Source organism: Callospermophilus lateralis, chromosome 9 (genome assembly GCF_048772815.1).
Source record: "Callospermophilus lateralis isolate mCalLat2 chromosome 9, mCalLat2.hap1, whole genome shotgun sequence".
Lineage (NCBI taxonomy): Eukaryota > Metazoa > Chordata > Mammalia > Rodentia > Sciuridae > Callospermophilus > Callospermophilus lateralis.
The window spans coordinates 67,741,277-67,766,285 of NC_135313.1; the positions used below are offsets into that span (position 1 = coordinate 67,741,277).

General features: G+C 35.7%; 1 protein-coding gene across 1 annotated transcript in view; it reads left to right on the plus strand.

Moving 5' to 3' along the window:
- Nucleotides 1–25,009, plus strand: part of Fap (fibroblast activation protein alpha) — a 70,684-nt gene that overhangs the window by 44,290 nt on the left and 1,385 nt on the right. Inside the window, exons 17-26 of the mRNA XM_076866120.2 lie at nucleotides 2,698–2,745; nucleotides 8,005–8,103; nucleotides 8,576–8,645; nucleotides 9,383–9,577; nucleotides 14,642–14,696; nucleotides 20,620–20,661; nucleotides 22,313–22,412; nucleotides 23,480–23,544; nucleotides 24,052–24,124; nucleotides 24,405–24,478. Of these exons, the coding sequence (XP_076722235.2) occupies nucleotides 2,698–2,745; nucleotides 8,005–8,103; nucleotides 8,576–8,645; nucleotides 9,383–9,577; nucleotides 14,642–14,696; nucleotides 20,620–20,661; nucleotides 22,313–22,412; nucleotides 23,480–23,544; nucleotides 24,052–24,124; nucleotides 24,405–24,478 (821 nt within the window). The remainder of the gene's footprint in view (nucleotides 1–2,697; nucleotides 2,746–8,004; nucleotides 8,104–8,575; nucleotides 8,646–9,382; nucleotides 9,578–14,641; nucleotides 14,697–20,619; nucleotides 20,662–22,312; nucleotides 22,413–23,479; nucleotides 23,545–24,051; nucleotides 24,125–24,404; nucleotides 24,479–25,009) is intronic.

The following is a 25,009-nucleotide window of genomic DNA, read 5'->3' on the forward strand; positions in this document are numbered from 1 at the left end:
CATTCAAAGGTATACATTAAATATCCCTCTCAAGTTATGTAAAAACATTTTTCATCCAAAGCTCTGTATTTATGTAACATGTATTCAAAGCTTACATGCTGGGCACATAGCATCATTGAGCTAACCGTACTGAGTCAACTGTTAGTATCTGTCTTTCTCTCCTGGAAAGCAGGAGCTGCTTTCTTTTAATCTTTATATACATAAGGCCAAGAAGAATGCCTAATGCATCCTAGCCATTCAGAACTTGGAGATGAAACATAGGTGCTAGGGAGTATCATAGGCATTGCTGCCTTTTGCAGAGTCTACCAAGAAACTTGTATTGTGATGAAGCATTTGCTGATAAAGGCATCAGTGACACTACATTAATGTACCTGCATTTATATTGGCATACACTCTGTATTTGAATAACGTTTTAGAGAGCACTCTACCACTTTGTCTTCCTAATATTTACTTGAGCTTAAATGCCTACCAAAGAAATCAGAAATCAAAGACTAAGCTCTCCTCAAAAGTTGGTGGAAGAGTCCTTTCTAGAACTTGAATCGCCTGACTTTTCCACCACTCACTCTTCCTCGGCAGTATGGTAATTTCCCATTTAGCAAAAAATATACTGTGTGGGAAGCATCACATCGTCTGGTGTTTTTGAAGCTCCAGTAAAATGAGTCACTGCACCATCATAGGAAAAACCTTGAAATCTTTCCCTTTAGGACTAAGAGTAAAGCCTCATTATGTAACTTCAAACTCTCCAAAGGGGTGCTAAGTCCAAGATGACAGGATTAGAGCAGATAAAATCACACCAATGATGCTGATGGAACAAAAAGGATGTGATGTAGGAATTTTAGACAACTGGTACTAGGGTCTTCAGGACCTTATCCGAGGCTTCAGTGTCAAGAACAGTCAATCATTAGTTTGACTCATAGTTTAGACAAAAAAAGAAATGCAAAGTTTTCATTACTGGAACTGCACACCCATGAAAATTCTGCAATATGGGTGCTGATTGGTTAAAGTCTCGAAATTTATACTCCTGGCTCATTTCCTTCCATTCTGGCCCAAAAGGTCATAGGTATACTTGTCTCTTCTGATAACTTTGAAGAAAAACTGACCTAAATGAAAATCTCTGCAATTATATTCTATAAAGCTCTGAAAGTCCATAAATGAACTTTGGTTTTTGAGAAAGCCCAATAATATCTGTGCTCTTCATCCCTAAGTTAGACTGAGGTGTCAGGTAGAAAATCAAAATATTAGCTTTGTTATTTGTAAAAGGCTAATTGGAAAATGTGGCTGAGGTGTGTGGCTTTCTAATATTCCACTGCAGGATTACAATTGCACCCAGAGATACGGTTAAAACTGAACATCTATAGGTTTCGCCCATGCGGTTTGGCACTGCACACTTATAGCTCTGAGGAATAGAGCAAAAGCATGTTCTCAGAAGATGTAAAGATGCCAGGAGCAAGACAGGAGAAACTATTCATAGCCAGATCTTCTCAGACTCATCTAGAAAACCACTCTTCTTCTGCTTTGCTTGGGGTCAAGGGTACTTCTCCGATGGTGTTCCCTCTACACAGAAGGAAGTACTGGGGTGGCATGAACACCTATCCCACACTCCACTTGTGTTGCCTGTTTAACCTTGTGACTGCCTGAGCAAGCATTTTCTTTAAAAGTGTATTTCTAGGTATGATGTGATTCTATAAGTCAAATGAATGATAGATAGTTGATGATAATTTCTAGATTTTCTTAAAATGGCCATTTTCTGCATGCAAAAGCTGAAGTCTACTTTGGAATATGTAGTGGACATTGGTGTACCAGCAGGACCCACTCCCACCATCTTTAGAACTGATTCACTAAAATTTCTCCAGCTAATGAGGGTGCAGGTGGCTGTCAGCTTATAGCTGAGTCCCCCTCTACAGACTATTCGAGTCCCAGGCTACATGCAATGACTACATTTCATGCTAGGGAATAAAAGCATACCCTGCTGCCCCCAAAAGACAAATCTGCTGACTAGCTAGTTCCAGAGTTGTGCAGGGGTTTGGCTGGGGTCCCTGTGTAACAACACTGAAGCCCTCCTTCCCTTCCTGTCACATCCTTTCACACTAGTCCCACAAATGTGCATCTCAGAGCCACCTTCCCCCCATGAAATTCTGACCTACAACCCTTCTGTATCCCAGGGAACATGACCAGAAACAGAATATTTGAAAAAAAAATGTATATATTCTGTATCAATTTATTTCTGCATGAAGCAATTACATAAAGAAAACAATGCTGAATTTGCCCAACAACATAAACTGAACAGGGAACCAGAAAGCCAGATTCAAAATATGATCTGGGTACTGATGAAGTTTATTTGATAATAAAGACACAGCTAAAACAGGCCCAACACACTGTGGTATCTTTCCAGAAGGATATTTGCCACAGCATCTTTGGAGGCCCCTTTGTGTAATTTGATTTTAGTTATTTAGGATCACTCTTAGAAAGTATACGTACAAGTAATGCTTCTCTTGCATCTGTTCTTTGAGCTCTGATCTCCTCTGTTATTTAAATGTAACAAAAGTGATGTTTATTTCTTCGTGGGAAAAAAATATTATTGCGAAATTAAAAGAGGTACTTGACCTTGACACTCATCTTAAATACTGTCAGCATTCCTTGTTGAAAACTCCCTGTTATTTTAACACTAAAATGTTTTTGCTTCTATCCTGCTTATAGGCCCAGGCCTCCCCATTTCTACCCTTCATGATGGCCGCACAGATCAAGGTAACTCTCTTACATACTGCTGTCTTGTCTAAAAGCATCCTGAATTCTCTGTGATACTCCACTAGAGAGAGCATTACAGTGGCCCCACATGGAAAAGAGGAACTGTGATGGAATCCTTTTAGCACACATCTTATTACACAGATCAAGATATTATTTTAGTCAAACCTGATCATATGGAATTTGATGACTATTTGCTATGAGAATCTGGCATAATGCAGATAAATTATATCATAGGGATTAATTCTAGCTTCCCCAACTGGCCTTATAAAAAGCACAGATTAGAATTGGAAAGAAACAGAATATTCAGTACACTCTCCTTCCCAAAAAAGAATTCCTGTTTCACAGGGAAGCTTTTGCTTTTGGGGTTTTGTTGTTATTGTTTTGTAACATCCCAAACAAGAAAAATTCTAGATATAACTTCTTCAGTTCAGTTCAGAACAGAGGGTGACTATCATGCTAGCTTTTTTTTTTTTTAACAGCTACATCACTATAGTTGCCACATATGAAAGCTCTGAAATTTGGAGGCTCTTTCCATTTTCAAGTGCTATCAAGACAGCCCTCCTGTGTCCTAAATTTGTGATATTAGTTCAAGATAGTTCCCAGCTCAGAGATGACTGCTTTTGCTCTCAACAGAGTTCCCAAGTGCCTTATTGCTCTGAAATTCATCCAGCTGATTCTCCATTATCTTTTAATTTTCTATTAAATGGCCTTATATGGTTGGAGTTGTTGGAGATCTGGGACAGTGATGCCACTTCCTTCAGCACTCATGCCTATAGTGGCCTCTGGTCAGCTTTGGTGACAAGCTACTTTAGGATTAGTCTGACTGTCAGTTCAATGGCTTAAGTATAGTAAAAATAAAATCATAAAGAAAATCAGAGTTGATTCAGGATCTCTAGATAGGACCCACATTGTAAGATGGAAGTACTGTGAATCTAGTTTTATTTTGTGGTTGTTTTAACTTTGTATCTAATAATGAAATGCTTTTAAGAATAACAGATTTACAGTTTGGCTCATATCAACCTTCAGTGAGAGAAATTTTAAAGTAATACTACTTCCAAGTCCTAAATTTTCTTTTAATGCAAAACACTATAGATATAAAATTCCCAATTTATCCTGACTATAAAATAAAACAGCTTTTCTTTTCTCATAGCATGAATTTCTACATCATAACATTTTTTTCCCTAATGTACTGGTCATATTTCTTGCAGATGCTAATCTCTATACTGCTTTTGAGGCTTTATTATGTCACTGAATTCTTACCACATAGGTACAGTATTCATGTCACTCTAAACATAACATCATCTGTATTTTTATATTTCCTAATTCATAAAGAAGAACTCAAATTCTTTTAGATCATAGTTCTGTGAACTTGCCTTATATTGAAATTCTTCTACTATGTTTACCATTAATGCAGATTATCAGGCCTTCCCCAGAGATTCCAATCTAGTAGATTTTATGCTTGGGAATCTGTACCTTGAATAAATGTCCAGCTACTGTTTTACAGTTGATGCTGTATCTTCTATTTATATACAGTTATTCCACCCACTTTCATTGCATTTGGTGCCAGCAATTTTCATTCAACAGATATTTATTGGGCGCTTTACCAAATTAAACCAGACACTGTGTTAGGTTACTAGATCTATAAAATGATAGATAACTGGGTTAGATGTGCCCTGTTCTCAAGAAGGTTATAATAAACCAGTGGAGGATGCAATTGTGTGAATGGGAAGTTACAAAAAAGTAAGATAATATTGTAAAAGAGAGGAAATACAGAAAATCTGAATCCGAGAGAGCACCTCATCTGGCTTTTTTGAGGGGGTGGGTAGGAAATATTTCCTAGTGGTAGCTATATCAAATCTGGGACTCATGAATATGAAAGAAGGGCTGATACTGTTTAAGTGGTTGGCTTGGTCAAGTCGATTGAAATTTGTGTTTTTCACTGGAAGAGAGGACTCACTGTGGAAATAAGTCTTTGGAGAGATGATGAATTTTGTTTTGAATGTTGAGTTTAGGATACTGATGGGATATATAAACGGGACTGTCCTAAGTGACATAGTTTTAGAGCTGCATGTCAAAGCATCAAGTTGTACTGAGGATGACCATCAAGAAGTCATTTGTTTATGGAAAACCTGGTTATAAAGGCTTTGAAAATAATTGAGATCAGCAGAGTCATAAAAATGGGGGTTGGATGGGATTAGTGGAAAACTGTGTGGAACATCAACACAGGAGAAATGGAAAAAGAAAAATGAGCCTGTAAGGGAACAGTGGGGGTGTGGGGTATGGATCTTGAGAGCATGGTGTTATAGGAGGCAGGGGAGGAGAAGAGCTCAAGAAAGTGGAGGTAAATAGCTGTGTCAAATGCTGCAGAATGTGAAGTGAGATCGCATCTAAATTAATGGATTTAGCCACAAGAGATTGATGTTACCTTGGTCAGAGCAGTGGAGCAGTGGAGGTGGAAGCTAGATTGAAATAAGATTAGGGATGTATAAGACATAAAGAAGAAGAAACAGTATTTCCAGTGGACTTGACTGTGATGAGAAGAGGGGAGAGATTGGATGATGGTTGGAAGTGATTGATGGAGTTTTAATTTTGTTTTTGAAAGATGATAAATATTTGAGTTTGGGGTGGGATTGTGGCTCAGTGGTACAGTGCTTGCCTAGCGTGAGTGAGGCACTGGGTTCAATTCTCAGCACTGCATATAAATAAAAACAAAATAAAGTCCATTGACAACTAAACCAATATTTTTAAAAAATTGAATTTCATTAAATGATGTTGGAAGAAATTAGGAAACAAAAAGGAGGTTGAAGCAACAGAGAAAGGAGTCCAGTGAGAAGTTGGGAGGGGATGGAGTCCAGAGACAGGTAAAGAAATCAATCCTGTGTGTTGTGATGGTAGAGAATGAAGAAAGTGGTACTGGCATAATTAAGTGAAAATTCTAAGCATTATGGAAGAGAGCACAATGATTTCATTTTCTTTGCAAAGGTGGATGTCATTTGAAAATAGCAGATAGTATTTGAACCAGATGCTATGGAAACCTAGAAGAGATGGCTTGACACTGAGTGCCCAGTTGAGGCTTAGTTGTTGGGGCAAGGCAGGTTCTCATTAAAATTAAGCAGCCGACTGAATGGCCTCCTATATCAAATTTTCACAAATTCTCACATAATTTAGCTAATGAGCAATATTGCATTTTCATATGATTTAAACAAAAATCAAATATAAAAGCCATCATTCTAACACTTAATTTCATCATAATAAAGCCACTACAAGCCCAGTATGGTGGTGAACACCTGTAATCCCAGCAGCTTAGGAGGCTGAGACAGGAGGGTCACAAGTTCAAAGTCAGCCTCAGTAACCTAGCAAGGTCATAAGCAACTTAGTGAGACCCTATATTAAAATAAAAATAAAGACCTGGGATTGTGGCTCAATGTTTAAGCACCTCTGGGTTCAATCTTTGGTATCAAATAATAAATAAATAAATAAATACATACATACATACATACATACATACAAATACAGATGGAGCACATACTACATGTCAGTGCACTGGGTTCTGAATACACAATGACAAATGAAACAAAATAAAGTGTGCCATCTGTATTATACCACAGCTTGCAGGTAACAGGCTTTCAACTCAATGCCTGATAGAGAAATCCAGCTACCATCTTTTACTCTACTTATAGCCCTATGAAATTCCATTTGTGCTTCAAAAAGTACAAAAATTTCCCAATTAATATCCCTAAAAGTATAACTCTGATTCTAGAGACATTGATTAGCTTTTTAGTTAAATTTAGTATTTCATTGTCATAAATCAGAACAATTCAATGGATAGAAACAGACTAGAGAGGAGTCAAACTGATACCAACCTGGTAACACCTCCTATTTCCAGTACTTTGTAAAATAATGATCAATTAAATCAATCAACCAACCATTCTATATGCTGGCTCCACATAGAATTCACATACAGAATCCATAAAAGGAGAATGAAGTTGGCTCTAACTCAGAATTGTGTATTTAATTTGTTTATCTATTTATTTGTTTGTTTATTTTTTGTTTCAATTTTTAAGGCATAACAAGTACCTGTTTTCTGATGGATTACCCAAAGTTAATGTGAAATTTAATATTCATCTTATACAATTCCTCCCAAAACACCCATACTTGTGCTAAGATTAAATATAACATGTTGGAGCAAGATGTCCTGAGTATATGAAAACTGATAGTTACAAGAGAAATGGTTTGGCAACTTATTGTAGTCACAAGTCTCCACTTTGCTATTTTCAGGAACCATTTTTTTTTCAAAAAGACAAATGAATAAGAAGTCCTCAGGATATCTTATGTAGTAATCGCTGTATTTCGTAAGTCACCTAGTCCCTCTTGTAAAAAACAAAGGTACAAACCCCACATATTATAAAAAAGACAAACATGCTGGTGTCAGTCTTATTTCAAAGTAAACTTATAGAAAAGTCCTCTATTTTTGGAAACAGATTTGCATGTATCTTTGATTGATAATATTCAGGAGATCGATGGATTTATTCAGTTGTTAAAATTAAAGTGTGAAACACAACTGGGCTCAAATCTAAACAACAGTTTTCAGATATTTTAATATGTAAGACAAAGAGAGCATAGTGCATTTGTATGTTGTTGTTTTACTGATACATATATATATATATATATATATATATGCATATATTATTAAAGGATTTGAAGGAATTATACACATGGTTCTTCGATTACAAAAAAAGAGAACTTTTTAGATTGAGTGCATCAGAAAAAGATCAAAAATAGATATAAAAATCACAGAGATAATATTTGTCTTTACACCTGAAAATTTTTAAATTGTGTAACTTCACAATTAATTATTTTAAATTTGAGGGCTCAACAATCTTGATTTTATATTTACTACTTATTTTTTAATGGATGATCTAAGAAATGTCACCTACTTAGGTCTTGGCTTTAAGTTGGAAAAAAAAAACCAATAATTGGAGATGGGAAAACATGCTTGAATTAACATTGTTGCTCTATGATACTGCCGAAAATGTCAGAAATTATGATGCCATAAGGATCAGCATAGGAGGCAGTAATTAAAATGTGATGTCCTTCATAAACTTGTATCTGTTCTGAAGGTTGATTTAAAACTGCTAGCCAATATGAAATCTCCTAAAGAAGCCTTAACCTGTTCTGTTTTATCCATATTAAAGCCAAAGGAATTTTAAGAAAAAATATTTATGGAAATATTATTAATTAAACATTTTATTTTTTAAGAAATAAAAATTTTAGAAGAAAACAAGGAATTGGAAAATGCTTTGAAAAATATCCAGCTACCTAAAGAGGAAATTAAGAAGCTCAAAGTGGATGAAATTAGTAAGATCTTTTAAAAACTTCTCTCTTATCAATATGAAATTGAATACTTTCCTGCTTTAAAAATATTTCTGGTAAATGTTATAGTCCAAACTCTCTGACATATTAGAGTCTCTTGTATAAAACAGTCTTATTGTAATGATATGTAGTTTTGCTAAACATTTTTAATGTGGTTATGAATAAAGTTGATCTTATACTTTTCCATAACTCACTTTCAACTGACATTTTTTAAAAAGATCTTATCTAATTTTAATTTTAGAATGTCTGCTTCTAGAACAAACAGTAATTCAAGATTTCTAGTCATTTGTAAATTAGATGTAATTTATGTAACAAAAATTAATTTAAATATATTCTTAATTCCTAATGATTTACTAGTTATGAATTGCTTTTATGGTGTATATTGTTATTAAAGAAAATAAATGATATTATCATGCATGTTGTGGAATAAACATTTTTTCCTTTTTTTTCCCAAAAGCATTATGGTACAAGATGATTCTTCCTCCTCAATTTGACAGATCAAAGAAGTATCCCTTGCTAATTCAAGTGTATGTAATATTTTCTTTGGTGTAAAATCTATTTACTGAAAATATGTTGGATGAAATACACATTTATGAAATAGAATGAACCATTCTCCTTGGTAACAGTTCCTATTGATGCTGTTTTTATATATTCCTCAACTAATCAGAGTAAATAAAATATGGCTATTTAAAATAGATTGAGGAAGTTTTGAGATTTTAGATGGACTTGCCTGCAATTTCTGTGTTGAATTTCCTTTGCATGGCAAATTGCCGAATGTGTCAGAATACCTTTGAGATAGAGAAATTGCAGCCAAAAAAATATTGTAAATCATCTTAACATCTTATGTAATTGAGTTAGAAATGAAATAAAGGAATGGAATACATTTAGTGGAATCACACCCAAAATCAGTGCTGACCTACACACAATTTGCTTAAAACACCATGCATTTTTTTTAGTATATCTTATGTCTGCTTTTAGCAAGTGGCAGGTGGCAGAAATGACGAAAAACCCACACATATTCCTTGAAATGCCAACCCTAGATGTATCCGTTTTGGGGAATAAGGGAGGCTGTGTCCCAAAACAACTTCCTTGTAGCAAACCTCTGGGAAAAGCCTGGTCTCTTGATTTTGAGCCAGTTCTAATGCCATTGTTATTAAAATTTTATCACATAATTGTTCTGGGAATTACTAGAGGCAATGCTAGACCAGTATGGAAAATTAAGTATTATAAAGGATTCTGAGATTCTTTTTCCCCCTCCCATTAGGTATGGTGGTCCCTGCAGTCAAAGTGTGAGATCTGTGTTTTCTGTTAATTGGATATCCTATCTTTCAAGTAAGGAAGGCATGGTCATTGCTTTGGTGGATGGTCGAGGCACAGCTTTCCAAGGTGACAAACTCTTGTATGCAGTGTATCGAAAGCTGGGTGTTTATGAAGTTGAAGACCAGATTACAGCAGTCAGGTGAGCCCCTTCTCATTAAAACTGACATCGACATGCAACAAATATCATTACTCACTACTGTGTTTCTCCATTCTTTTGTTGTTGGTAGTGGTGGTTGGCTGGTTGTTTGTTTGTTTGCAGTGCTGGGGATTGAACCCTGGGCCTTATGCATACTAGCTAGGTGCTCTATCACTTGAGCCACATCCTCAGTTCGTTTCTTCATTTTTAAGGACATAATTCTGTCTCTTGTCCTACCTTGATCTAAACTATTATTAATATTAAAGAAATATTTTTCCAAATATAGGGAAAATTATTCATGGAAGGGATCTAATAAATACATAGAAAAACGATTTACTGTGCTAAGTGACACATATCCTTTTTCAATGTGTCAGCTGTTGCAATATTTTTTCATTTACAGCTCACAATATTATATTTACAATATAAATGTTGTGTAACTCTAGCAATAATCTTCAGAAAACCAAACATCTAAATTTGCTCAAGCATTGTGAATACTCTTAGTTTAAGAAATAACTCAGGATTTCATGAGCACTACATATTTTTAGGTGTTGGGCATTCGTTTTTGGTTAAACTAGATGTCAAGATCAGCTATGCTAGCATAAAAGTTTTTGCCTATTTCATTTGGCAAAAACATATTTTATATAGTAGAAAGAATATTAGAATAATAAAATTAAAATAATATTTAGTGGGAAGACAGATTCATAATCTGATTTCTTATTATCAAGTATATTTTCAACCACAACTTACAGTTCAATCATCTTTTTCTGAAACAAAAAGAACATTGCCACCAAAATTGCTGCTTCTTTGGAAACACTGTGCAGGATTCTTCTGGCTATTTCTCTAGCTGTTGGGTTTCTGTTATTAGAGTGTAAATTAGTGAAGTTATAGAATGGTCGTTTATAAATCTAAAAGCTAAATGCTAATGGTACTCTCAGCTATGGACGATTTTGCATGCATGATAGCTGAAGGTCAAACACTGATTCACAGCAGACCAATCTAGAAATTTTATTATTTTTATCACCTATTGCCATTAATAGTTATTGATTTCAAAGTAACACACACAACACTGATTGTATTTAACAGCCAGGAGCCAAGCCCAGATAATATTTTTCTGTGTTTTTATCTCTAATCAAAGCAGGAGAGTTTAGATTCACAAGTAATTACTTTAAAAATAAAAAGATAATAATAACTTACATATTTCATGTTTCTTTCATTCTGTGAATTTATATACACATAATATGTTCAATTAAAAAGTCTATTTGAATAAAATTAGGCAAATTAATAAGCAGGTTGTTAAATAACATGAAAATCTATGGCCATCATTAACCCCTTACTTCTAGAAAGCTCTGATTTTCACTGATCCAGATTTCTTGTGTTTTTACTATTAGTTTCTTTTCTTTTTTTTTTTAAGAGAGTGAGAGAGAGAATCAGAGAGAGAGAGAGAGAGAGAGAGAGAGAGAGAAAGAATTTTTAATATTTTTTTTTTTTTTAGTTTTTGGTAGACACAACATCTTTGTTTGTATGTGGTGCTGAGGATCGAACCCGGGCCACATGCATGCCAGGCGAGCGTGCTACCGCTTGAGCCACATCCCCAGCCCACTATTAATTTCTTTGGAGGAATTTTGTCCCACCAAGACATCAGTTTCTTATCTAAGGATTGTGGCATGCCTTAACAAGAATATTAGCTATTGTCAGCATTGTAGCCTTAACTCCTTAGGTTTTATTTTTTTTAAATTGTTATTTATTTATTTTTGGTCATCTTGGGTCAACCTATTTTTACTTAAACCATGCAAGAAACACTAAGAACATGTAATCCCAGGACTACATGAAAACACAAAGATGACAATGATGTTTCATTTGTAATTTAATTAGATCTTTTCCAAAGTGGACAGAGCTAAAAAGTCATTTTCACATTGGTCATAAAAATCACCACCATCACCATCATCATCATCATCACAATCCACCAATGATAACAAAATATGACATTATACTTTTGTATATTGATTTACCACCAGAAATGTAGCATTTGAGCTTAAGAACATATAGCTTCTTAATGTCTCCCTTGGATAGAATGAAATTTTAATACTGAATCCTATGTATAGACCTTAATAAAAATTGTTATTTCTGATATTCAATATAGAGGACACAAAGCCACAAATTCTGCTTATACCAATTATTGCAGTAACCAGTTTGTCTTTGGTATTTAAATTGAAGATGAACCAGAAGTAGTAAATGGTTATTTAGGATGAAATCCAAAGAGAGTTTTCCTATGGTAGGACAAGCATGTATTCACTTATTCATTCAGCCATTTACCAACAATATATCGAATATTAATACATGCCACTGTATTTCACTCTGATATTGTCCAACTTACAATGTCTGCTTTCAATGCACTTACAATCTGGTAAAAGTGAATAAACTGTCTGTATTCTGAGGGGACAGAATTGCTGTTTGATGTAATTTTAGTAAATATCTCAGTGAACCAGAGATGGCTGCCTGGCCCAATTCATGGCATATGTCTCCAAGGCTGACCTTGGACTTTCTTGAAATCACTGTTATGCAAAAGTGAAAAGGAGGCCTTCGAACCTAATGCTTTGAGAAATCAAAAGCTAAAAAGGGTAAAGTTATAATGATAGTCCTGGGAATGATTCCACCACTTATCTCCCAAAGAAGTGTTTTAGGAATCAGACAAAAAAAAAAAATATTTGACTTGAGAAATTGGTATAATCCCTCCATTGTAACCCTCAAATTCCTCCCAGGCCTAAGAATAAAAATTGTCTTCTTAAATCTCTTATAAAATACAATCTGGCTAAATTTTCTACATATTGAAAGAAAATTATGTATATATTTGGAAGCAATAGTAAATACTAGTCAAGTCCAACAAATAGATTTAAACAAAACAAAGCAGGATAGAAAAAGCAGAAGTCTTACAACCTCATAACTTCTGTATACAAGAGAGAATATTCTGGCTATAAGGGAGAGTTCTAAGGAGATGTTTCTGAAGTCACACATATAAGTGAAAGTGGGCTTGCTTTCCTCAGGCTTCTCTGAAAATTGCACATATAAGAGAACCATAAATTTCCAGTGGCTATAGGATCGAATCTGCTCATTTGGAGAGTATTTTGCATTTTTAGCATTTCCACAGCTTTTAATTTTTATGCAATTTGAGAGTTAACAGTAAAGAATCACATGTGAAAAAATATCCTATCATACTCTTATAGATGGTACCAATAAGAACATTTCTAAAATAGCATAATAATTGATCACTAAGTTTTCCAGTTGACCTTGGCCTGGAGCCATTTTTATTGGGAGGAAAAATTGCAAAGTTCAATCTAGCCTCTAAGATTAGGAGAGCATCCTATTCATTTATTACTGACACTGTGTTGATTTAACCACATTATCAATAGCATTTCTGATTACCTTGCTGAAAGCTTGGAGGTGAATTTTATAGGGCCTTGTTGATCTCAGTGTGCTCAGATTATCTAGCTAACTTTTAACCTAGTCCTGCCACATTAAGTGTTAATGTTTCATTTCCATGTTAACTATTGCGCTATCATTTCCTGTAAATGTCATCCTTTCGGAATAAACCTAGGAAGGGAGCTGTAAAGAATTTCCTGTTCTCTTGTATCACCTGTTATTTGCTTTTTACCCCAGATGCAAGGCAATATGATTGCTAGCTTCTGGGAGATCATAAAATCACATCCAATTTTATGGCTCAGAACTGTCTTCAAACACTAGTAGCAAGACTATTTTTTAACAGGAGAGTGAACCTCCTCTTCTTTTGGGTTTTGAAGTTTTATGGAAGAAGGGCTGAGGGGCCACAATTTGCTGCACATTTCTGCTTTACCATGAGCAGCATCCACCCAGGTAGCAACTTTCCATTTGCTATTGCATTTCTTCCCTGAACACTCCTCAGTGTCCTTCAGAATCAGTGTCGGGTAAGCTGTGACTAACGGGGCCTCTTCCCATATGTTTGTCCCGGGCATTTGCCCAACTCCTCTATGCATCGGAAGCGTGCATGATGAATCAATGCAATGAGTGAAATGTTTGCTGTAAAATCCCTTTAAGAAACTCCATTATTTAACTAATGAAAATCACTCCGTTCTGCTTCCAAAGAACTGATGAGAAAGGGCACTAAGAGAAACTCAAGAGATCGAAACAAAGGTATCATTCTGGGGCTGGATGACACTTGAGTCTCCTTCTCATCCAGTTACTATTGCATACAGTGGCTTCTGCAGAGGCTCCTCCAGTTTTTCAACCACTTCTTTCTCTCACCCCTTCTGTTTCTCTGAGATTTTGAGTTTTTATCAAATCATTCCCCAAATAAGTCACATTTGCTCTAGAACACCTGCCATCGGGGGGACACGGCATAAAAACACTTGTTCTACATTGACTTTGAAGGCTTCTCGTGACTTTTTAAAGGCTGTTTTCCTCCTGGCCTCTTGTTCCTAAGGAAAATTGTATTTAAAAAGTGGTTTTTGAATGGAGGCTCCTCTATGATAGAACTAAAATGAATCATTTCTCTTTTTAAAAGGTACTTGTTCATACCATAATGAATTGAGGGCAGCTAAGTATGAAATGGGAGAAGGATGGATATTTTTCTCAACATAGCTAAAAATGAAATCGGTGGTTATTGGCAACAACTAAGCACACAAGGTGATAAGAAATTAATAAAATATAAAACAGCAACAAAACAAAACCTTCTTTCCAAAAGGTGGGAATTTAGAAATTTGGTCCTACTTAGTGGGGCTGCCCTTTCTTGTATTACTGTGAACTGGTTTCTTGACCTCTCTGAGTCTCAGTACCTCACCCACATGATTAGGATACGAGGCCTGACAGCTCAGAGATCATGACTCAGTAAATGTTCAATAGAGGATCTTTTAATCCTTTGCAGAAAACATGATAATATTATTTTAATTATTTGTAAATGCAGCCTTATTATGCATGTGTTTAAACAAAGAAAATGTAGCGTTTCTATTAAATCTTCAGATTAAATATGCTTGTGTAATGAAGTAAATGTCATGTGTACACACTTAAAATTCTAAAAATTTGTTTCTTTTACTTCAGAAAATTCATAGAAATGGGTTTCATTGATGAAAAAAGAATAGCCATATGGGGCTGGGTGAGTTGTTTTATATGTTTTATGCCTGTTATTCGGTTTAGCAATCATCATTTTCTAAAGTATTCGCTTATAAGGTTTCTCATGAAATGTTAATGTTGCAACATAATTTAATCTGTCAATGGAAACAGTCAGTTTGATAATCTGGGCTTCAAAGTGGTGATTATAAGTGTTTGTTCCTTTTTTTTCTTCAATCATTTTATTTCATTCGCATACAGCAAATTAACACATAATTGACACATTTTTTTTACTGGGTTTTTGGTACTAAATTATAGCATATTGAACTGCACTATACTCATCAGACATTTAATTTTTTTTGTTATTTTGGACTTAAATATGCTTCTATTTTATATTTAATATTTGTGAAACATTGAGCTAAAGTTTGAAATTATAGGAAGTTTACAATATAAACTTAGTACCTAGTTTACTCCAATCCTATCCAGGATTTCTTTCTTTCCTATTTATCTATTTATTTATTTTTGACATTAAATTATTTTAGTAGACACAATACTGATTTATGCTAACTGAAGACAAATTTTATTTGGTTTCTTAGCTATTGGTCATGGAGATAATTTCTCATAATTGAGGACTGGTATGTATATTGAAAGTACACAAAAAGGAAGTGGCAAAATATATCAGCCCTGGGCAATGAAGTCACTGGAAAGTTTGGAGAAGTATTGGAAAGAGTTTAGGTTTGCCCATTATAAATTATGATAATTACCCTTCAAAGATTTCCTGCTTCACTTTTTGGTCTGAATTTGTACATTTGCAAGTCAATTTGCAGCCGGTTGTGCTTGGGTTGTTTTTCTTGGCTGTTTTCTCTGAGAGGCCTGCACAAGATGGAGGGAATGAAACCCAGTATTGAAGGGAATCTGCAGGATTCGGCTCAACTTTCAGCTCAGTGACCAGATGAAGGGCTGTTATGAATTTGGAGAAAGTTGTTATTTCAAACCATTTGGTCCTTCTTAAAACTATCAAATGTTAAATAACAGAATGGAATTCAAATGGGTGGAAATAAATAAAATATTTTTGTAGTGGAATATTTCAGATAAGACCTGTCCTCCTATTCTTTTTTATGAAATTTCCTAAAGTAAATCTTTGAAAATTTTTACTTCAAGCTGAATGCTGTATACAGTATTTAACACTTAGCGTTATGCTTTGCTTTATCTGCAGGCTTTGAAATAACCATAAAGTAGAACTTTACATTCATTTATAGAACATCTTTGGTATTAGTTTGGTAGAGAACCATCTATGTGGGATGATTTAAAGAACCCACTCATCACCCGAAAGTACATCCATATCAGCCTAAAATTTTTCAATAAGGGATTCTCATCACATCTAACTGTGCAAATGCCACTGAAAGAAATAGTATATTAGACTCCTTTTATTGCTTATTTACAACATGATAGTGATTGTGAAGCAGACTTTGAGAGAACGATTGAGATAAGAAAGTGGACAGCTGATGGATGCAATATCTGAGCACGTACTAGATCAGCAGAAGAAAGGGAAGGTGGAGAAAGAGTTTAATACTATGCTGTTTTTATCTGTTCTTCAGATTTTAGACTAAATTCACATATATTAATCCATCTCTCTCATCACTGCATGCATTTATTCTTTCATTCACATAAATTTTCACTGAATCTCAGCTAGGACTTGTCCTGGGGTCTTTGGGGATGAAAGGATGACAAGCTACAGCCCTGACCCTCTTGTGGGGAAAAGCAATGGCTCAGCAATGTTCCAAGTGTTAAGAGAGATGAACTTGCTGTGAAGAACAACAGGAAGAAGAGTAGTTATTTATGGCTGTGAGAGCTAAGGAAGGATTCAGAAGTGAGTCAGCACTTGAGATTGGCAAAGATAACTTCATAACAGGGCATTCCAGGCAGAGTAAAGACCACACTGCCTAGATCCTGAGGTGACAGAGAGCAGGGCATGTGTAAGTTGGTCAGGAATACATGAAATTTCAAGTCTAAAAAATCATAAAGAAGAGGTAGGACATGAGTCTGCACAGAAAGGTAACCAGATAACAAGGGTCTTCTAGACTTCCTAAAGGAGAATAGACTTTGTACGTGACTTTGTGACACCTTTCTCTTTTCATCTGTCTATGTCTCTATGATCATTACACAGCATTAATTCTTTAAATGTAAGTATGTTTCAGGGTCTAGCCTTGACCCAACAATACTCTTCATTTTCTTGAGAAAACCTTGTGATCTAAAAATTGATGATGAATGCCAGATTCCTAGCAATTACATTTATTTATTTGTTTATTTATTTTGAGCTGCTTATTTCACTGCTTACTGGTTATCTCTTTTAAATGTCCTACCTGAACCTGAGGCTTTATTTACCCCCAAACTAAACTTATTACTGTCTACTTTAAGATAAGTCTTCTTCTTCATATGAAGGCCTCACAACCCACCTAGTCATCCAAATTATAAAGCTCAGAGTTACTTTCAACCTCCCCCTCTCTGTGAATCTTACATTCTGTTGGTTGGTAAATTCTTTCAACTCTACATTCAGGCATCTAGGTAAGTTCTCTCCATCTGCACTGACATTGCTTTGAGTTTCTTCATATGCATTTATATCAGGACTTCTCAAACTTTAGATGCACAAGCTAACCTGAAGAGCTTGAGACATAGCTTCCAGGGCCTGAGCACCAGAGATTCTAGTGTGGTATTCTAGGGTGAGGCTCGAGAGTTTGATTTACTAACAAGAACGCAGGAATGCTGAGGCTTTTAATCCATGGGCCATCACTTGGGTAACACCTGTTTAAACCAATCAATATGCTTTTAAACCATTCTCCCTGCTTTGACTCCACAAGTTGCAATGTTGTTTAAAAAGTTGTCATTCCAAAGCACAATTTTTATCATGTTGCTTTTCTGCTCCTGCTTACTAGGATTCCAAGATTCCTACCTCATAAGGCCCAAATACATTCCCTAGCATGCAATGCCTTTGGCAGTCTGGCTCCAGGTTATTTTTCCAGTCTTATCTCCCCACTTTTCCCTATATCTCATAAGTAACTTAAATCATGTCTATTCTTCCTTCTTCCCATGATTTTGTATGTGCAGTTCCCTGTGCTTTGCAATGTCCACCCACTTCAATTCACTTCTTCCATTCCCTGCTTCTTTCTCACTCCCAAATGGAACACTTCTACTTACTCCTGAAAACACAACTGAGGTATGACTTTCCTTGTGTTCCAATAACTCTTTATCCTTCTCTTGTGGGAATCAGCAAGCTTCATCTGTCTCTTGGTTTCTCCCTCAAGAATGTAGGCTCAAGAAAATAGACTGTCTTTTCTAAGCTTTGTTTCTCAAATACTTAGCATGATGCATGGCCTTGTCAAGCATCCACAATGTTGTTTAAACTAGAAGTTAATCCTACAAGTTCCCACAAGTTCTCCCAAAATGCGTCCCACTAGTCCTAGGAGATTTTACAAGAAAAGGTTCTACGATCTAATAATTTGATAAATCATTAAATGTTTATAAAAGAGTGTACAGACTCTGAAGGGTGAGTAAAAAAAAAAAAAAAAAAAAAAAAAAAAAAAAACCTGTTAAATTTTGTTTAGCACCATATTACCGAAAAGCATGAGATTACACAATGCTTTATTCCTTTTCCATCACAAAGCACACATTAACAATATTTTCCATGAACATCATATGAGAATACTGTTGAAGCTATTATTAGTATGTTAGAAAGATAATCTTGGCAGCAGAGTGGAGAGTGGCCAAAGGGGAGGGGTAGACCAAAGGGCCAGAAGAACATGAATACTAGGAATAAATACCAAACATATGAAGTTAGCTAGAGAAGTAGGGGTTGGGGAAAGACCGTAGCTTTAAGTGTTCTTATACAGGCCAAGACCAATAAAAAAAAATTATAGGTGGGAAAAAGGATTGAGAAAGACCAGGAGAGTTATTTAGCTATTAATGGGCTCTGTATCAGGGAATAAGGTATGTTTCTATGAAGTACTAGATATTTTTGTGGTCTGCACAATATATCACGCCTAATGAAACCATTTTTTTTTTTAAATAGTTGTTCAGTAAGCTACAAACACTATATTTGTAGTAGGAAGCATTTTTACCTTCTCCTTTCATTTTTCTGGCTCATACAAAACACAGCTCAGTAACCCTGGTTTTAACTAGTTATTAAATATCTATTCATGGTGCCCAAAAATTATGGGTTTATTACAGTAGTTCCTAACCAAGATGATTTTACCCTCAGGACATTTGGCAATATCTGGGGACATTTTTGGCTGTCATACTGAAGGACAGCTGTTGGCATGGAGAAGATAGAAACCAGAGATAATGTTAAACATCCCACAATGCTCAGCACAGTCCTACAACAAAGAATTATCCAGCCAAAAATATATCAATAGTGTTAAAAACCTATATGCAATAAAAAAATGGATCAATTATTCTGACAATTGAAGAGCAGTGAGGGTTTTGTCTAAATTATTAGAAAAACAGTCTCACTTGTGGGCTTTGCATTGTTAATATAGACCTAGACAGGTGGTGTTGAATAAGCATTAGTTCATTATTTAATCTTAGTTCTTTCTCTTCCAGTGACTAATTATAAGTAATTTGAATTGCTATGTGTGATCAACGATGTTAAAGTAGGACAAATGCACTTCTAATGAGACTGTATTAGACTATATTATTCCCCACCTCAAAAGAAGTTGCGCTGGTGTAGGGATGGAGAGGAAATGGCCCAAGTTTCTGAACCAGGTGTCTTGGGTTGGGGTCCTAGCTCTGGTGCTTACTGACTATAGCCACTGTAAGTTCCCTCTCAGTTTCAGTTTTCCCACCAAGTCACTTTGAAAATTATGTGAGTTAATAACAAAGTTATATTCAACAAGTATTTATTTTATTCCTATTGTATGTCAGGCCATATCCTCAGTGCTGAGGAAACATTCTTTTATAAAACAGAACTCTCCATGCTTAAGGAGTTGCAAATAGTTGGAGAGAAAGACAAAAGCAAGATAAATGATATAGAGAATGTTGATTGATGGTTAGCAGGATGGAGAAATGTGAAACAAACAAGAAGGGTGGGTGTGTTTTAATCAGAAGGTTGGAGATGGCTCTTTTTATTTAAGTGAAGACTTGGAAGAGGTGAGGAAGTAAAGCAGGCTGATTCTGGGGAAAGAGCGCCCAGCTAGAGGTGACAGCATTTGCAACCGTCCTGAGGCTAAATCATGCTTGGAGAGTTCAAAGAACATCAAGAGAACCAGTGATCAGGGGAAGAGAAAAGAGGAGGAGGTGTGTGTGTGTGTGTGTGTGTGTGTGTGTGTGTGTGTGGCGGGGGGATTGCGTGGGACCCCAGAGACCATTGCAATAAGCTTGACCAGACAAATGTTAGCTAGTTATGATTATTGCTTTTAGGTAAAATGTCCCAATGTGCATTATAGCTCAAATAAGAGTGTTCCACAAGCCCTCTTTTAAAATTCTGTGCCCTTCTAAGAATGTTTTTAAAGACATCCTTCATTTAAACAAAATGGCAAGGCATCTAAGTGCAAAGGACACAATTCTAGAATTCTCATGGCCAATCTGCTCTGTGGGTTCTTTTCTTACGGCAGCCACCCACTCTGCCTGGGAGCCCCACTCATGGGGGAGCAGAAAAAAGTCAACACAGGATTTTCTCCCCCTCTTCATTTCTACAATAGGAATAGCTTTTCCAAGCTGCCTGGGAATTTAAAGTATAGCCTTCTTTTGTCATACTGCAGATACAGTGGCTTTTTGCTCTTACAAATTCTTAGAAAAAAATTTATATTCATTCTGAAAACAGGAGAATCATATTTAAATACAGCACTATCACCTAATCTCTGAGTTGACACATTTAAATAATTCCTAAGAGTTTAAACAGAAATGTTCAAGAACAATTTTACTATGTGCAAAGTCTTTCCATGCCAAATCTCACTTCATGCTATTTCCTGCTCTAGGGCATGGAAGAAGCAGAACCAGACCCAGTATTTTCAATTTTGGTAAACACTCTTTTCCAATAAAACCATAAATAATAATAATTGTTAAAGGTCTTAGCCTTCCCCTGCTCTCATTTGAATTTAAAGCTAAAAAGAAAGGAAACCCCTTTAATTTTAGAAATAGTTCTTGCTAACCTACTAATCATAACAAATTATTTTTATAAGTGAAAGTTTGAATCAGAGAATTTTAACTTAACACAATGATTTTCAAACCCAAATGTTCCTTCTGTTTTTAAAATATATTTTCCCCTATTAAAACATGGTTCAGTTCTACTCCAAGTATAATAAAAAGAGGCCATGGTATAATTGGAGCCGCCTCTTTTATTCTGTGTTTTGCAGCCAACGGCCCTCAATAAAATTTCTCAGAGTTGGAGACATAAAACTGTAAACTAGTTAGAGGATCTTCATTTAACTGTTGGATTCAACAAGATAATTTAGCTTATTTTCCCACTCCCTGTATTTCATGGCTACAGAATAGACCCCTGCCACTGACTTCCTGCCATCACCCTGTCTGTCTCCCTCTCTCTCTCTCTCTCTCTCTCTCTCTCTCTCTCTCTCTTTGCCTAAGGACTGACTTTTCTATAGTGAAATGTAACATAATCTGTCATGATCCAAAGGAAGCAATTCCCAAATTTGTGGTAATAATGTCTTAGAAACAAGGCAAAACTGTAGTGGGAATCACACTGCTGCCCTAGGATGGCTAGAGATGTCCCTGCATCAAGGCAAGGATGAACAGAGAATCATTTCTTAACCTGCTTCACACACTGTTTTGGTTCATGTTCCAAAAGCCTGCTTAGTCCAAGAAGGACCTCCATCCTAGTATGTCCAAACAGACTAAGTTGGCTTCCAGGAGGACATGAATCTACTTGTTATTCCCTGTTTAATTTTTCACATTTAGGCATATATTCAGTTATCCAAGTGACATGGAAATGCTATTATCAGGGTCCCATTTCTGAATTACCCATTGATTCCTGTATGAAAGACCAGCTAAACCTACTCCTCTCTCTGTGCTTTTTATCTCCTTTTTATATTTTTTTTTGCTTTTTTATTAAATTTGTGCGATGAAATATAAGGTTTTTAAAGACATCAATGACTTCCCCTTCTTTGTGCTACTATGTCAGATTCCTTAAAATTTGTAGCTATCTAATACACAAACTCTGGCCAGGTCTTAAGCTCTCCAAAAGATTATTATGGGCTTCTTTATATTTTTTCTGTTATGAAAATGAATAGATACATAGACACAGGTTCTTCTTCACAGGACTTTTGCAAACAATATAAAGTATATTACATTTACACTTTTCTGTTCATTCTTTCATATAGAATCCTGTTTTTGTTCTAGCAAGGTCCTAAATAGAAATATAGAGGATGAAAGGAGAATTTTCTTGCAGAAAGATTGCAATTATGTTTATCTCTTAAGCTGTTTCAACCCTGATTTAGAACAGTCTATTCTGATTAGCACACCAATTATTTCTAATTTATTAGGGGTAAAATTACGGATGGAGCTTACTGCTGAGGGTGCAAGACAGACATTTAATGTAGTCTTATGCATATCTCCCAGTTCCCTTCAAACCTGATTTTGATTAGGGTTGCTCTAAAAATATGGAGGATATTCTGAAAGTAAATCTGGGTCTGACACATGACAATGTCTCCACAGTCCTACGGAGGTTACGTTTCATCACTGGCCCTTGCATCTGGAACTGGTCTTTTCAAATGTGGAATAGCAGTGGCTCCTGTCTCCAGCTGGGAATATTATGGTATAAAAACATTTTATAAATATTGCCATGAAAACAATTGACACATAATTACTCTATATTTGAGGTTGCTAGAAAAATAAATCATGTGGTAAAATTCACCCCAGCATCACCAGGAAAAATGTAATCTATACATGATGTGGTTCATATGATTCATTATAATCACCCTGCAACAATCAAAGAAATCTTAAGAGTGAGGAAGGATTCTTCTAAAATTCATTATATCTTATTTTCTCCCAGAAGCTTGGAGGCTCTGAACCAAATCTTTAAAATCAGAGCTAACTCATGTTTTTGAAAGCACACATTTGCAGCTTAACTGGCTTTTAAGCCAGTTAAGTGCAAAGTCCATCTGGGAACCAAGCAATTCACCTCCATGCTGCAGTTTGCAACTGCATCTCCTTTACTCCAGAAATCATAGAAATTAAAACTATGTTTGGGAAGAACCCTTCCTGCTCTTGCCTATTTTTATGATTAACATCAGTGTAGAGTAATTATTTGAAAGTGATTCAAAAAGTTGTACAAAAATTGGATTTCATCAGAGCTTCTTCCCTGTATTAGGATAGAAATGAGATCATTGTGATTTTTAGAGAGGATCCAGGAAAATATGTGTGTGTATGTGTGTGTGCATGTGTGTGCATGTGTGTGTGTGTGTGTGTGTGTGCGCGCACGTGCGTGGTGTTGAGGAGAATGGGGACATATTTCATCTCAGATGAGAAAAGACATTGGTCAAGTGCTCAAATGGCTGCATTCCTGATTTCTTTTAAAATACAAAGTCATTCAACAGCTTCATGCCCACCTCAGCAGTCCCCCTAAGATAGAGCAGTTCTAGAAAGAAAATGTTAGGATGTTCTTGTTCCTGTAATTTCTTCCTGCATTCTCTCTCTTGCCCTACTGAGTTGAACTGCACAGATAACAGACCTTCACTGAGGCCAATCGTTATGTAAACTAAAGCAAAATTTACCCAAGATTTTCTCATAGGAGAGTTGAGGAAGAGTTATTAAAGAGTTCTTTTTGGTTAATGAAATAACATGTATCATATGCAAATTAACATGTTCTTACATATTTTGTAGCATCTATCTACACAGAACGATTCATGGGTTTCCCAACAAAGGATGATAATCTTGAGCATTATAAAGTAAGTGTTTTCTAATTTACTTAGGCCATTAATTTATTTCTAACATGCTAAATAATTTTAAAGTAGAAAACCAGATTTTATAGCTTTAATTCTGGGTCTCCAAGCAAAAATGATCCTCTTTTGTTAACTGCAAAACACATCACGAGAAAGGATTTTTACTCCTTTGGGATTTTATTCTTTCTTTCCTCATTCTCCTTTTCCTAACCTCCCTTTTCCCAATCCTCCACCCCACCCCCCCAACCCTTACACAGCTTGAGCGGGCATCATTTATGCCTAAGGTCTCACTCATATGTAACATATGACACATAAACTTTCAGTTTTTCAAACTAAGAATCAGATGGAAGTAATGCAAATGATGATGAAAATGTGTTGCTCTGACTCTTAAATATTTATCAACCAAAGCAATACATAATTTCAGTATTGGTGCTAAGTCCATTGCACAATGATTTAGCTAGTTTTCTATTAGAACTTGCAGCAACTAAAATGTTAATTTTTCCTCTTTTCCAGAATTCAACTGTGATGGCAAGAGCAGAATATTTCAGAAATGTAGACTATCTTCTCATCCACGGAACAGCAGATGGTGAGGTTTAAGCAAGACTCTTACACATAAAAATACTGAGCCAGCATCACTTTGTTTAAGAAACATTAAGCATCCTCCTATGCCTATGCTCGGGGTCAGTACCTAAGAGTCAGGGACATTTCCATATCTGAGTGTGATTACTCACTGCTGACAATGTCAAATGCATGACTAGATAATTGTTGGTGTTCATTTCCAGGCAGTACATTGTCACTCTATGCTTTCTGGTATTTAGCAGCACTTTAACTCACTCTCTCTCTCTCTGTCTCCCTCTTTGTTGCAGATAATGTGCACTTTCAAAACTCAGCACAGATTGCTAAAGCTCTGGTTAATGCACAAGTGGATTTCCAGGCAATGGTACATAATTTTGTTTCACTCATGTTCATGGTCTTAGACCCCTCAAGCTAAAAGAAGAGGGTCTTATTTATCTATCTTTTAGTAAACCTGACAAAGAGACTGTAGAGTAAGCAGAACATTAGCAAATAAATTGCAGGTCTTTCATGAACTCCCTGAAACACCATAGAGAAGCAAAATTACCTCTGGAGTTCCCACTTGAGTTATATAAAATAAGGGAGTTCACAAGATCAAATGATATTTTATCGCAAACATCAAATAGTTCTGCAATCCTATGTACATAAGTGCATTTATGTACTTAGAGTCCCTAGAAAACCTAGGATTCTCAAAGCAGCTAGAAAATCCTGGATATTCAGTAAAAAGCAATTGCAAAATGTTATCAGAACTGCCAAGGCTCCCTGAAGTCACACAGTCCCCATTCAGGGTTAAAGAATCTTTTCACCTGTATCTGCTCAGCACCTGGCACATGCCCCACCCAACACAGCTCAGATTTTTACTGAGCAAATGAATAAATGAGCTCAATGTAAAATCCAG